The 15902-nt window shown below is 37.5% G+C and overlaps 1 protein-coding gene across 1 annotated transcript in view; it reads left to right on the top strand.

The window, feature by feature from the left end:
- Positions 1-534: 534 nt before the first annotated feature.
- Positions 535-15902, top strand: part of LOC104167421 (centrosomal protein of 112 kDa-like) — a gene marked incomplete at its 3' end in the record, with an annotated part of 49405 nt that continues 34037 nt past the window's right edge. The window contains exons 1-4 of the mRNA XM_009707670.1: positions 535-670; positions 1636-1682; positions 4524-4586; positions 8374-8523. Of these exons, the coding sequence (XP_009705972.1) occupies positions 535-670; positions 1636-1682; positions 4524-4586; positions 8374-8523 (396 nt within the window). The remainder of the gene's footprint in view (positions 671-1635; positions 1683-4523; positions 4587-8373; positions 8524-15902) is intronic.

Here is a 15902-nt window from a genome sequence, read left to right as displayed (position 1 = left end):
CTTAGCTAGTTGCAGGCATTTTGAAAAATTATTCTTTCATAGCTAGTACCCTAAATAGATTTCTTAAATCTGCTTTTATATTAGTGAATATGAATGTGTATATATAACGTTCTAGTTTGACAGTTATGTTTGTGGGGGTTTTGTTGTTTGTTTATGTATTGGGGAGATTGAAATCAAATTGGAACCCTACTGAATCAGTCACAAAACTGTAATTCATGTGTAGATGAGCAGGACTTCACTATGCATCCTTAACTCTTACAGATCTATCTGCATTGGGATTGCAGGAATAAGTTTTCCTATTAATTTTGCAGCATAATTGAAATCTGACTTTCCATCTGAAAATTCCAAAATCACCATTCCAAAGCTGGAAGATGTATAATCATAGAATCGTTTAGGTTGGAAAAGACCTTTAAGATCATTGAGTCCAACCATAAACCTAACACTGCCAAGTCCACCACTAACCCATGTCCCTATGCACAGATTTGTGCTGTTCCAGAAAATTCTTAACAGCTGCATTTTTGAAACACATTCACGATGTTCCCAATGCCTTCATGGATTTTGATGGAGGATGAAGTTGTCCATGTGCCTGCCAACCCCATAGTGCAGCTAGAGCTACTGTTGACACTGGAGGTGGCCATACCGGTGAGCAGCCTCCAGCGCTGTTTAGGGCGTGCGTTCCACCCAGTGAAACTAGAACTAAAAGTTCCCTCTGATACATCCTGTGCCTTAAACATAGCATATAAAAACTTTGTAATTAGGATAGGACACAGTATGCTTTTGTGGTGTAGTCCCATCGTAGATCCTTTGCTCTTTTATTCTTAGTAATGCTGTTCTATTTCATGAAAGAAAAAATGAAAACCAGACTGTGTTAGAATAGCATCCATTAATTCAGATACCACATCTGTAGTGCTAATACCATTTTTAATTTTTACGTGAAATGTTTTGTTGAAGTTGGTGCAATTTTGCTCAGCAACCACAATATGATGCTTTAAGGCTTGTTATAGAATTATAGTTGGGTTTTAAAACCAATTAACTGTAACAAGGACATAATCTTTTTAATGCAAAAGTCCTCACTCTGTAATATAAAATAACTGCATGTAAAATTGTCATAATCAGATAATGTTAGCTAAAATATGTATTAACTGTGTGAAACTAAACAGAAGTTAATTTTTGAATCAGTGGAATTCCTCTATGGCTTATCCAATTTAAACCTTTTTATTATAAAAATGGATATTACAATTGATATTTCTGACAAGTTTTTGCCAAGTGTGAATTTCAACAGCTACCTCTTGCACATGGGAAATGAGTTTAAGACCATTAACTATATTTGCAGCGCTGCCCATTGCTATAAAAAGAGTTAGACTTTAATGAATACTGGCTGACCCTCCAAATGTTCACCTTCCAGTTGGATTCTTATTCATTATGTTTCTGAAATAGCATGTAACCTGAAAGGGAGGGAATACCCTTAAAATAATACAGAAGCAGCTTATGCCTTATACAATGAAGGAGCCGAGCAGCCTGTTTTAAAGGGAGCAGCCCAGGAAGCTGCTGCTTGTGTACACCATGCTGTCTTCAACCTTCTCGTTTGTCAAGACAAATGTAATACGAATCCTCCGTGATGTTCACCGTAAGCAGCTCTGCATATTTACTTCACCGTAAGTCATTCCTTAAAAAAAAAAAAGGTAAAAAGGTGCTTTTTTTGTCTGTAGCAGTGCTATATGTGCCCCAGGGGAGTAGGTTTATGCCTCTCTAGGCTGCAAAGCAACAGCCTATAGTCAAGAGATGCTACATTCTACACTAGTTTAGTCACAGGTTTTAAAAAGGGAAAAAATTTTCTATTTCTGCAGTAAAAGACGACAGTGGAACAAAGTGTTTCTGTGCATCACCACGAATTAGATCTTTTCATCTGACCAGTGTACTATAACTTGTAGAAACTGCCTTCTGCAGAGCTTCGCTGGTGCTACCTGTGCAGTTTGTGACGATGTGTGGTATTACAGATCTAGAGAGAAAAGCTGAAGTTGACAGGTATCTATAGGTTTTAGTGCCACAGGGTTGAGATAATCAGTTTTAGACACATAGAGCCGGTCTAAATGTGCTTTTGCCATCTCCAGTGGAAGTTTTGGTAGCTCAGTACTTTTGAAAATCAGACCCCTCAAATAAGGATGTTTGGAACTGCAAGTAAATGCAAGAATTTGTGGTTTGTTGATGACTGGGAGACAACTTATAAATATTTTGCTAATTGGAATTTGGTAAAGCCATTATAAAATAAAATATTTTGATTACTGTTAAATAAACTGGTAGGATATACTTTCTTTGCCTTCAGTTAGAAATAAAACACTGAAATTCAGCATATCTTTCTTTTGGATTGCCTCTGTCATGTCTATCAGAGGTCATCCTGGTTGTTCTCAGTGTGAACAAACAAGTTCTAATTTGTTTATGGAAGTTATGAGTGGTTTTTTTATTATTTATTGGGATTTCTTCTATGGGTTCAGGAGGTTATAAAGCTGTTTCTATGAAAGATGAAGACTTTTACCCCAGGCAAGCTGAGTGAAAGCAGCTGTAATGTGATCTTCTTTGCAGTGCCTTGCTGACTACTATCTCTCCCTTTCTGGAAGTAACAGTAATTTTTACTGTTACTGTAACTTATTTTTTACTTTTTTCCCTAAAGATAAACTGGCAGTTTCAGTCACTTTATGATATGCAGTGGTGGTAAAACATAATAAGAGTGTTACCATGGGTCAGCCTGAGTACAAAGAGAAATGTAGCATGCATAGAGCTGTCTGGCATAACTGCTTCTGTGTTACTGCTCGCTCTCTATTTATCCAGCCCCACAGTATGCACTTACAGTGTTTGTGGCACACTTTAAATGATAAATGTAGAAGAAGTGGAATTTAATTTGTCTGGTGCTCCAGAATTCTTGTATATGCTGTTTTAAACCAATATGTAGTGCCGTTATCTCTATTTGTACCAAAAATAATGAAAACGTGTTCTCAAAAATTGTGCACAAATTTGGTAGTTGGTTTTGATTAACTTTTTTGGTAGATTTCTTAGTACTGACAAACAGATGAAGTATAGACCTCCATATGTTTCATAATCTTGGTATTTGAAGGGATTCAAGGTTGTAAATTGCAGTATCATGTAAACTTTAAGATTATTTTTAACTGGCTATAATATACTTATATTAAGCTGCACTATACGTAACTGCCTGGATTGTATAGGATGATTTGAGTCCTATCATGCTTGGTGGTGATTCACAAACACTCTCTGCAACTTTAAGCTCTGAAATTTATAGTCCAGTAAAATCGATAAGACTATTTGCTTGACTGAAATCCCTGGTGTTTGCAGAAATGGAGTTTCAGTCTTTCAACTGGATCCAAGTGGGGTTCAGAGGCTTTGGGGGGGCCCTCATAACTTCTGTGGTCCCCCAAAACACACGCTGGCACACCGGCAGCTGAAGGAGCACATGTTTGTGTGCTGGATGCTGTGCCGTAAAACTAAGGATGACAGATCAAAGATTAAAACATGAGGTCAGATAGATTTTGAAAACTTAATCAGCTTAAATTTGCTTCAGAACTCAACGTCGTAATATTCTGTCCCCCTAAGAAAATATTTTTCTTAGGCACCTGTCCTCAAATTTTAGAGCCAAGAACACGAGAGCACTTAGCAGTTCATCTGAGGTCAGCGTTTTGAGGCTGGGCTATCAATATAATACCATGGCACTTCACAAGAAAAATACAAATCAGAATTGTTTCCTGAAATTAAATAGAATTTATTTTTTAATTATTATTGAATTATTTCTGAAATTAAATTATTTGAGGGGAAAAAACCTTAAGAGCTATTTTTCCTTAGAGTTATAGCAATATTTGCTTATTGGATTCCAATATGAAAAAGCAGCCTTGTTTTCAGTTTGTTTTATTCTTTGAGTTGTGAAAAAAACCATGCTAGTAGAAGGAAAGAGCTCTATGTCCAAAAGCTGCCGATTGGTTCAGCTGCATGCTCAGTCGATTCCAGTGTAATCACCCCCTTTAAATAAGAAGGGACGTGCAATGGGACAAAAGGCAGTTGCAGACACCAAGCTGAGACACAAAGTTGTGTCCTCCATGTCACGTTGTACCCTGGCAGCCTGTGCCTGGGACTTTCTCCTTGCCTTTTCCATCTGTTCAGAAACGAAGTCACCCTGATAAACTCCTCTGTGTTGCCTCCTTCCTCTGCCACACACACACACGCTCACTCACTCTTTTTTTTTTTTATTTTTTAAATCCACAGAAGTCTTTATGTTTTTCTAATAATTGGCAGCAGAGGTACAATTTCTCCCCTCTTTTAAGTGATGAATACTTGGCCTGAGATCAAAGGCAAGCCCTTGCGGATTTTTGGCTGCCACAAAAGGGCGTTGGAGCTGGCACGGATCCCAGCCGCTCAGCGATAGGCATGTGGATGAGGTGCCAAGCGGAGGGGTCGGTGGCAAAGTGTCTGTACACGTTCTTCATCTGAGCTAATCTGGTTGTGTTTTGTGTGTGTTTCAGGCAAACAGCCAGCTGAAACAGACTGAAAAGGAGTATGGTCAGAAGCTGGCTAAATCCTCTCAGGTAGGTAGCGAGAAGACAGGAACCTCCGGTGAATCCATTTGATTTGGAAACTTGATGAAAAGTGTAATTACTTCTGCTCTTAAGTGTAGGTCTTGACGATCAAGAGAAGCCATAACCATTTCCCGAATCAAACATCCAGTGTCTTTCTTGCAGATTTTAACCTTTCAAGAAACACAGAGCATTAAGCTGACTAGAAAAAACGGGTGGGTTTTTTTCAGGTTCTAAACGTCATCTTTTTCATCTACTTTTTTTATCTCCTGAGGGCCCAAGAGGACTGAGTCCTCCCTCAGTCAGCGGGAAGGGAAGGTGAGGTGCCTCATCAACCAGCACATCTCCTAAAATCAGGAGTACTTGCACAACCAGGACTTACATTTCACGTTACAAGGTGGCGTTTGCCTGCACAGCCGATGGCAGGACGACAGTCCCAACTGTGCCATCTTGATGTTTGTCATTGCACCTAGCCAGTTCAGCACTTCTGCCCAAAGCAACACTTCAAAACATGTCAGTGTCCTGAAAGCAAACTGGTTTTGACGAGTTTTTGTTCTTCAGAGTAGTCCTTTGAACGTGGAAGATGAAAATGTGTGTTGAATTTACATATGTACATAAAAACAATAAGACAGGATGATTTTTAAATATTTCAGCTTTCAGTTTGATTGACAGGTAGTACTGAAGTGTGAAAAATGATGGAGATGCAACCAGAAGTTAAGCTTTTAATAAGAAAATTGCCACGAGGATATATATATGGAGGTGCCATTCTTCTCATTCCTCCCAACCACAGCAGAATGCCCGCCTTTTACTTGCAAAGTGTGTTTTCAGCAATGTAATAATAGTCTAATAATACTCTCTTAAAATCAATAAAAGCTCTACAAAAAATGGTTTAGAGGCCTATAAACTAGGCAGAAGTGATCAGTGAGACAATAACAGAAACTGTGAACTTTACTGTTTTACCAACACTTTAAAATATTTTTTAAAACTACATTTCAGCTTTTCAGCTACCTTTGAGTCTCATTCTCTGTAACACTTGTCCAAAATTGTGACAGTGAAATTTATTGGACTAGCAGTTCTTCACGCTACATTTTTTGAGACTGCATTTATCAGAATCATTGGTAAATGTTTTTACATTCTATTTCTAAAGCCTAATGTGTATTTTCTGCATGTTTATTTGCGTACAGAGAGGTTGTGGGGTATCCATCCTTGGAGATACTCAAAATCTGACTGGACATGATCCTGAGCAACCAGCTCTGCTTGACCCTGCTTTGAGCTGATCCCTTCCACCTGCACCAATTCCACGATTCTGTGATAAATCAGAGAGAAGGCTCTCACAAATGCCTTTTTAGTAACTTGTTGAGAGACTTATTTTTAAAGAAAGAAAGAACAACAAAAAAACCCTTATTTTTTTATCTTGCCATCTGAACTCGAATAGCAGAAAATCGATAAAGCTGAAAAAGTAACGTTTAATGAATGCCAGACCTTAAGGAAGAGATCCCTTTCGTTGCTAACTCTATTTTACCTTTTGTCATTGTCATTTTTATGCTATTGGTGTGCCTAGTGAGTGTAATCAAAAGTCAGCCTCTCTATGCCAGACAGTTTACTGTCAATACAAAAATGGGTCTTGGACCATTCGTTAAAGAGAGTTGGAATAATGTAAGCATTTCTGAATTTTTAAATAAGCGGTGAGGGAAATTGCTTTAATTGTTACAGTGGGGACACCTAGGTAGTGTAGTGCAAGGTAATAACTATTTAACCTAAATGTCATAATCAGTTTGGTCAAACTGAAACTTATTGGCCTGTAGAGGTCTCAAAATGGAAAAATTTTGAGACTTTTTTTTTAAGCTAGGCATTGCTGTAGCTAATAGTTCTCTTTACTGGGGAGCGATGGACCCAATGAGCAGAACTGGCATTCCTCTGTGCTTTCTGTGGCAGACACAACACATGCCTCATATGTCAGGAGTTTCACCCTGATGTCTGAATTTCTTTACTTTTGTGGGTTTGAATGAAATCCCTAAAGTTACTTGAACATAGTGGGGGTTTGTAGCTCAGTATTAATAATAGGTCAATTGCAACTTTTCTTGTGGTCATGTTGCTGACAACATCTGTCTAATCTTACTCTCTATGGCCTCTTGGAACATTCACTTTTAACACCCACACAGAGAAGATATTTCAAGAAATTTCCTCTGAAGTTTATACAAAGTAAACAGATTTTTTTTTTTCCACTGAAAAGTACTGTAGAAAGCAAATCTTTCTCCATCAATTCATGCTGAAATTTCCATGCATGCATTTCAGAACTCCTATGCTAGCCCAGGGTCTTAACCCAGTAAAAGCTTTAAATCTCACTTTTGTGTTATATTAAAGGGTTTGTTATTTTGTTTTCTTTTTAAAAAGTGACAAAATGGAACATACACATAAGTGGTACAGGTTTGCATGGCTTTAAGTTATCTTAATAATTTATATGATCCATCGCTTTCTCCTGCTTTCTCACTGCACGTGTTACACACTGAGCAAAGCCAAATTTGTGCAAATTGTGTATCATCTGAATGATGACCTAAATTGCAAACCCAGAGATACTGCTTAATTCTGCCTAAAGAGTTACACCTATCCAGTTAATCTCTAAATTTGGGCCCATTGATCTCATGAAGAACAAATAGCCTTCCTTCTCACTGGTGTGTTATCTTTTTTAATGTGTATTTATTTTTAGAAAAGAAACACAGAAATATCCATGTAGGCTTTACCCATAATCTGTGTTACTGTCAGGGATTTTCAGGTAGTAAAACAGAGAAATAAATTTACAGTAGAGTTTTAATCAGTCCTTTTCCCCTTCCCCAGTGGTCAATCTAGTACCTTCATTTGTAGCACATTTCTTATTATGTTGGTCCTGTCCTATTAGTAGTTTTTTTAAAGTATTTTTTTCTTAAATAACTGTGGCCTTAATATAGTTAAACGTTTCTCTGCCAATGAGGAGGCCTTGCAAACACACAAGTCTGAGCACTCTGGTAGTCCCTCCCTGACCTGCCTGTGTGCTAAAGTGTTTGTAGAGTTAGACTATATTATGCTGCTACAGCAGCTTAACCTTAAGCTCGAATATGTACATTGAAGTCAGTGACTGTCCCATATGTTTAAGAGCTTTGCTGGGTGATGACATGTCAGCGTAAAACTCTGTAAATATGCCTAAAGGATCAGGTTTAGTTATGGCTTTCCACAGTGATAAAAAAGGTGAAACAAGTACATTTTGACAAATTATGAGCAAATCATATAAAAGGTCTAGTTTAAGGGTCCTGGACATTGAATCAAGTCCTCGCTGTAGTGCTAAGCAGAATATGCTCTTTTCAGCAGCTCAGAAATTTCACTATCAAGTTTAAATTTCAGTCCAGTATGTAAATTTGGGTGTTTTTCTTCTCTGCAGTATCAAGCTCTAAAGTATCCTTCTAGAAAAGGACCACCTCCATCACTATGTAAATTTGCACTACTGGTTTCAGTGCAGTGGAAGACTGGAAACATGCTCTATTTTGAAGATCACAGATGTGCTTTGTTCTCATGAGTAAATATTTTGGAATGTCATAGTGGAAAACCCTTCCAAACATTTTGTGTTCAGCAATTTTTGTCATTCGCAGCCTTACTATATTTCTCTTCTCTGTGTGGAATTTCATGCTTGCTAGTGTGTAATATGTTAATTTAAAATATTTAGCTTGCACAGCAGACTTTGCCAATGCCATGCTCATACTGAGCATAAAAACATGCAAAATACATGCCTTTTACTGAAGAGAGATTTAGCATGCTGTTTTCTTTTCAGATCATAGCTGAACTTAAGACAACCATTTCCTCTCTGTCAGAGGAGAACAGCCGGCAGCAGCTTGCCGCAGAGCAGCGGCTCCAGGAAGTTATACAAAAGTTTGAAGATGCGAAGCAGCAGCTGATTGCAGATAATGACAGAGCAATCAAGGTAATCTGGGGATTTTAGTCACTGGTGCTACTGGCTGTTTGAGTGTAATTAAAAGTTCTGCAGTGGGCAGATGAATGCAGGTATCGTTCCTGTTCACACAGCGCTCACTAATTCTATTCACTGGACCTTGACTTTGAAGTATCTGATGACTCAGGCTCTCTTTCCTCTAGCTGATCATAAGCCTGCACAAAACGTTTGGTTTTGGCAAGTCTAATCCATCCACTTCAGTCAAATACTTGAAACTTTCCTGTTCTCTTTCTTTTAATACCAACTCAGATATTTTAACATCTTTTCAGCACCTTTATATAGTACTTTTGGTACTTGAAAAAAAAGGTGAAAAATAGGAGAGCCGAGTTGCACCACCGGAGAGCCAGTAGTATGGCGTGGGCTTTAGCTTGATTTTCACAAGACATTCTCAACTTTTATGTTTAAGGGTGCAATGAAGGAAAGTACGTTCTTGGGTTCCATTGAAAACTAAATGCAAAATCTGTGTTGAATGTGAATGGAATGAAGTATTTGTTATTTGTAACTTTTTTTCATTAGATTCCTACATATTTTGTATCCGAGTTGCATTCTGTGGCCTTTTTCAAAGAAGCTTTAAGAGACCACAGGTTCTGAATATTCAGACTCTGTTCCTTGCTGCTTTGACACCTTGATTCAAAGCGGCTGCAGAGCATCCCACCTGCAGAGGCAAGCAGAATTATTTTTAAAATATTTTTCCTTTCAGAGTAGTAAAGAGCAATGGAAAATTTTTGAAACTATGTAATCTGCTAGGGTTGACAATGAAAACACTTCATTAAAAGTTGTATAGAAGAAGGAAATTCCTCTTTTTTTCTTCATAAAGACCTTTACTAGTCCCAAAGAATTACATTGTTAAATCTAGAAGCTCATGAAAAAATGGACTCCAACAGTTTGTCTTACTTTTTGTGCTTGAAAGGAAACCATGGGAGTTTTTATATATTGGAACTATCTGATGTTCAGTTGTGGTACAGTTAATGTTTTCCTCTATATTTGAATGATTTGCATAATGAAATTAGGTTGACATTGCTATCTCATCATCTGCAGTGTTCTTTTTCCCTTCTTTCATAAATTGTTTAATGATTGGTTTTTTTTCTGAAGGAAAATGTCTGCCTTTATTGGTGTGTTTGTTGAGAAACAGAATTTTCTTTCTGATCATTCTTTAGTCTCTTGTGCCAAAGGTATAACCATAAAAATGTTGGCTATAATCTGTTATCCAAATTGAATCACCAGAGGTAGTTTTTAATCTTACTAGGCTCTGCAAATAGCACGTAGTTAATTCACATTATTTGGGGGTACAAGTGGATTTTTGCCACTTGGGAAAATGTACTATTTGTAGTTCTCCACTTTTTCAGTGGCCATCTAGATATAGAGAAACACTGTGACAGTGGAGTAGTCTTCCATGTAGTCAGAAATATGCTGTAATTCAAGTTATCGTGCATGATACCTTCTTGAGTTATATATTTGAAAAACATGTTTTGGACTGTTTACCAGCTTTTTTTCTTAGCACCTAGTGCAAATGCTATTGTTGAATTTATGGATTCACTTTTAAACTAAGTTACGTTCAGTGGAAATAATATTCAGCTGTTGGTGACAATAGTTTTTGAACACTAATGATTATAGGTTGTGTGAAATCCTTCTCCATGTAAATCTATGTTCAGCTATTATAAACTTAATTTTGGTGGTGTTACCTCGCAACGTAATGAAACACATAAAACCCACCGGGGAATTCTGCACAGGGTGTCTGAGCAGTGTCCCAGAGAGATTTTTAGCAGTGGTGCTGCGAGTATGTTTTGTAAGATTTGTTCAATTTGGGGAAGAAATTGCAGGAGCTATTACTCTTGGAGTTCTTTAACTTTTTTTAGTATCATTAATATTGTTCTTTTAAAAAAATCTTCTTCTGAAACCACTGATTTAATGGAAATTTACTGAAAGCCAGATACTCAAACAGAAAATTCTTAGGAAGGTAAACCACTGTGTATGCTTCTGGAAACAGAAATAAGTGTTTTTAACATTCGATCACTTAGTATTTTTAAGAACCACACATACTTCTAGACGAGCATATGCAGAAATACTTTGCTTTTTATTAGCCTGGGTCAAAAAAACTTGGTTTTGGTGAAGTGGAATCCTAGATGTCCTGGAGATGGGGAACAACATCTAACCTAGGGCAAGCTGAAGAACTTGAGGGATGATTAAAGAAACATTCTAAAACCAAAGCAATTCTTAATATAGCATAAGCCTTTGAGAAGACTTAATATAGTATAAGCTATTAAAAAGACTATCGTTAAAAAGTGGGCATTTGCTAAATATAACATTGATTTAAACTAACATTGAGGAACAGATTGCAATTTCCTTTATATGGTATTGGGTGACTTCCTGTAAGACCTTCCAATTATTATTTCCTTTCAAAGGGAGAAATACATTTTTACAGAAACCAACTGGCTCTCAGAGAAGTTTTGGATTTAGTCAGTAAAGTGATATCCAGATGTGGATGCCATAATACATGATTTTGATGTTAATTCAAATTCCCGACTCTCTTTGCTGGTTAAAGATTTCTAAGTTGTTATTATTTCACAATTGTTTCTATCTCCTTAATCTTGATTATTTTTTTTAATACTATCTTAAATATTAGTGAGAAAGAATAAATGAAACTTTTAAGAACATTTTGCTGCTTTTGACAACCTAAAAACCCAATCTGAGCAACCCGAAAACCCAATCTGAACAACCCTTTTTGGCTTCAGATGGCCTTAATTTGGGTCAGTTTGAGACAAATGCTTAAAGTACTTGGCATTCTGTGTTACACCGTGATTTGTCTGGCCTAAAGGCAAGTCAAACATTGTGCCGTCAGAGTCATAAAATCAGGATAAAATTTTGGCTCATGACATTCCTTTCTTGTGGCTTATAAGGTAACCAGTTTGGATGCCATCAAGTTGCAATGTCTGATAGCAAAGACCTAAGAAGCAGTGGTCTGACAAGGCGTTGAACAACTGAGTGACTCCTCTCGCTGCCTTTTTGCTGCTGTTGAGTTTGAGCCTGTTGGGATTAGGACAGTGTTGGCACAGAGAGCAATCCCCAAAGCACAGCTCACCCTTCAGTGCCCGCGTAAATATCTTTGCTTTGAACTTACCAGGACTTGCGTTCTTTGGAGCAGAGTACAAGGACACTGCAATTGGCCTGGCACGGGTTAAATCCAGCAAAGCTCACCTGGTCTCTGTGCCATGCCTCTCCTGTGATGTGCTTACACTTCAAAGATCGGGAACCATTGGTTTAGACCATAGGATTAGTTGATAACACAATTATATTAAAGCCCTGCATATGCTTGGAAAAGCTGCTTAAATTGCCATGTCTGTTAACCCATTTGTGATGCTTTAGACTGGGATTTCAGAAGGCACCCTCCAGTAAGGATTTGGGTGCTGAACTCCTGAGAATGTCTATGCAGGAGCTACATTGGTCATTGAAGTGTAGTGTAAACTTATTAAGGCTAAATTTAAACTAGCTTTCTTGCATCCCGATAGCAATTTAGCCACAACAACCTGGAGCTCAATACAGTCAAATGGTCAGAGCTTTTACCTAACTTTGCTGCTGCTTTTGGCAGTGGTTACTGGTGGACTTGGCACTAGCATAAAATTGATTGCATTGTAGAGATACCTTGAGGTTATTTATGAAATCCTAGCCTTAGTGTTTTTTTTTTATTAAATCCTTTTGGATTCTGGGATTGAAAGTGCAAACAGTTCCTGGGATTGGAACCGCAAAACATGTTCAGAGCATTTTAATGTAGAAGTTGATGGCCAAGCGGGGACTCCACATCAAAAAGTAGATTCTGGAAAGAAATGGATGATGGAGAGCACGCAGTGACAAACCCACAACAGAAAAGGGAGAAAATGATGCTTTTTTTGCCAGAGGAACCACATTTGTTGTTTGGCTCATACTGCAGATTCTAGGATTCTGTTATATCCCCTGAATTAACACCAAAATTTCATTAGCAAAGCATGGTTTGAAGATGACATATTTCAACACTTCGTGTGTCAGCCAGCTTATGATCAGATTAATCCTGTTAATAAATAAGACTTAAAAGCTTTCTAGGAAAGAATGTCATATAATAATGTTCCCCTTAGTGTGAAAAATTTTGAAACAGTTGTTTTTCTTTGTTATGTTTAAAAATGTTGAGAGGGAAAAAAACCCCAAAGTGTATTTTATAGCCATAGCAGAACAAAGGAGAAAACAACTAGTTTTACATTGTCTGGGCCTATGTGGGCATTGAGTATTCTCAACATTACCATATATTTGTTAGATGCTGTCGTATCTTGGATCAAAAAGATAATTTCCTCTGTGCAAAGATTGGACTGAGGGCTTTATCAATACAGTGTAGCTCTAACAAAATACTTACTCTGCTATACTTATGCTTGAGTCAGTCTTTGAGTGGGGTACCCTTATTTCCTTTTATTCTGGAATAGTGTTTCCACAGTGGGGGGGTTACATTGATATCACTCTATTTTGGCATGTCAGGCCAGCAAATTGCCCCATAAAGAGAGTGCGTGGCCTCTTGGGCTTGCTCCTCGTAGCATCCGCATGTCCTTCTTGTTTGATTTGCATAATCCCCCCTTCCCTTTTATGTTTGGTTCCTGCTAAAAGTAAAACAAATTATTTTAAACCTTGGGATGTTTTAAAGCATTCAGAACATTTCTTTAAGGGCACCTAATATCTTTGTTTCCAGAAAGTAGTTGTCAAAATATACTTATGTCTCTAAAATGCAGTCTATCAGAAAAACTGTTTTTAAAAATTTTGTGAACAAGCTAATTTTGCGTGTTATTATATTTCATTATCAACCATGTTTATTAGCAAATTCCACTTGTAATTACAAATAATATTTTGTGTTAAAAGAAAAAGCATGTCGGAGCTATGGGAACATTAACTGAGTGACTGTAGTCCTGCAGAGGTATTTAGTTTATTGTCCTCAAAATACCTTTTGGAATACCACCATTGTACTCTGCAATAGCCAATATTGGGGTTAGTAAGAAATAAATAACTGTAATTTGTTGGTTTAAAAGCCCCAAGCAAAGCCAACTGTTGATGTTTTAGATGTCCTTATTAGTCCTTATTATGGGAGGAGAGACATCAGAGAGCATACAACCTAAATTGACCTGATCTAGAGTACAGAGAAGCAGCATTTTTGGTCCTGTCTTACAAATGAGACACTGGAGGGTAGAGCCTTGACTTTGTCCAAGATTTGTGGCAAAGATGGAAATTAACTCTGGACTCCTAAGGTCCGGATCTGTGCATCAGCCCTTCTGCAAAGAATGGTTTCAGGATCCACCCAGTAGCAAAACCGTACAGTGCTGTATGGTCGGAGTGATTCTGGAAGTGAGGTCGCCCGGCGTTAAAGCCACATCTAACAAGTACACTTGCAGGCTCATCAGACCCTTTTGAGAAAGCTGGGCCAGTTCAGTTCTTTACCTTTTTGTTAAGGCTGCTGACAGTTTCCAAGCCATGGCAAATAAAGGGGGAACAATTTACATGTTCAGCATTTTCCTTGTATTTACAGCAGAAAGACTGTAAAGACTGGTTGTTCAGGCTATGACCATGTTTAACTGGTAGCACTGAGGACATTAATTAGGAAAAAAAACCCTGAAAGCTTAGTGTAAACTGAAATTTAAAATCTAAAACTTAGGGCAAAGTGAAGACATAGATTATTTCAAGGACTTTTTGTTAAATGAATCTCGACTTGCGCTCTTCTCCAACATGCATTGATGCAGTAGGGATAGCTGTTAGAATCTAGGCTACTGTTGAATAGCTGTGTAATAAACTTTTGTCAATAAGACCCACATTATTTATAAGCTTTTTAAAATATTTTATTGTATTTTTTATCGTAACTTGGCTGAAGGTGGGGAGGTTGGTTTGTTGGGTTTTTTTTGTTTTAGGAAACATTGCCTGTAAAAAGGAGGTCAGCATTTCACTGTTGAAGCTGACACTGACTCATGTCTTACAAGATATCTGGTCAGAACATGCATTACTGATTGCGATAGTTTGATGGTGACAGACATGGCCAATTCTGTCAGTCGTTGAAGATCTTCAAAGATGTGTATGTCACAAAGTTCTCCAGAAGGATCTCAAATCTATCTAATTGCTTTTGTGGGTAAACATTACCATGGTAAACCATTTGGCATGGTGAAATAGTTTTAAGGGACCATCTTGATGTTAAATACATGGAGTCATTTTTCATGGATCGATCTCTCTTTGTCACTGACTTTAGCCTGTAATAATACTAATAACTCTGCAGTGTCTTTTATTAGCAGGGAATTACAAGGCACCAACGTTTGTACCTTAGCATTGTAAAGCAGGCATTAAAATTTACCAGGCAAATCACATTATCTTCCTCCTAATTTCCTATATTCTATTTGATCAGCAAAGGAAGTCGTGTCTTCCAAAAGGACAGGTAAATGAAATCTGCAGGTCTTTTATGCTTTTGCTTTCTCTTTTACATGGGCTCCAAACTCTGAGGCACCTGTTTTTCAGTCTTTGTTTATATGAATACTAGTTTCACCCAAATTCTGTCTGTTAGAGAGATGAGGGTTTAGCCCCGAGCTTTTCAGCTGTTGCTCATGCTCTGTCTCTTGATTCCATTATGTGGTTGTCTTTAAAAGGCTGTATTGACACAGTCGTCATAAATAATAATAAAAATAGGCCGACTTTCATGTTAAGGTTAGATAGTTACTGGTGACAACTGAAATTCTGATTTTAAAAAGTGCTCTCTCCTTTTCAAAATCATATCTCTCTCTCTGTTGCCACAGAAATTATTTCATTGTCTGAAGCATAGTACCTTCTCTTCAAAATTACAGGGTTTCAGATGTTTGGCCAATCAGGCAATCCGAGTGGCTGAGCATCTGTAAGCACTTTATAATATCTTTGACATGCTTTGTGAGACAAAGAATTGAGTCATCTTTTTTTCCTGCAGCAAGCTTTGCACTCTGGCATTTTTCTTGACTTTTCATGTCTCAACACATTGAAGAACTTACCATGGCTAACAGCAAAATCATACTTACAAGTTTTATAAAAGACTAGAACCTAGTGCTTGCCTAGTCCTCTGAACTGCAGTCCAGTTTTATCTGGCAGGTTTCAAAGTTTGTATTTTTACTTTTTCCTACTTTATCATTGTTGTCGTCAGTGTTTTGCCTTCCCTCCAGAAGGCACTTTGCTGCATGAAGTCCTTTTTATTCTTTTTTAGCCCTAGAAGGGAGGCTACCTTACATCTGCTAGTCTCCAAATTATGGAATTAAAGATTCCATAAATGCATAACAAAATATAAAGTTTTATATAGCTAAGCTATCAGGTTCTTTTAATGAGGTGGACTACACTAATTTTGC

The sequence above is a fragment of the Cariama cristata genome, unplaced genomic scaffold (genome assembly GCF_000690535.1).
Source record: "Cariama cristata isolate BGI_N322 unplaced genomic scaffold, ASM69053v1 scaffold29669, whole genome shotgun sequence".
Lineage (NCBI taxonomy): Eukaryota > Metazoa > Chordata > Aves > Cariamiformes > Cariamidae > Cariama > Cariama cristata.
This window is presented reverse-complemented; position numbering and strand designations above follow the sequence as displayed.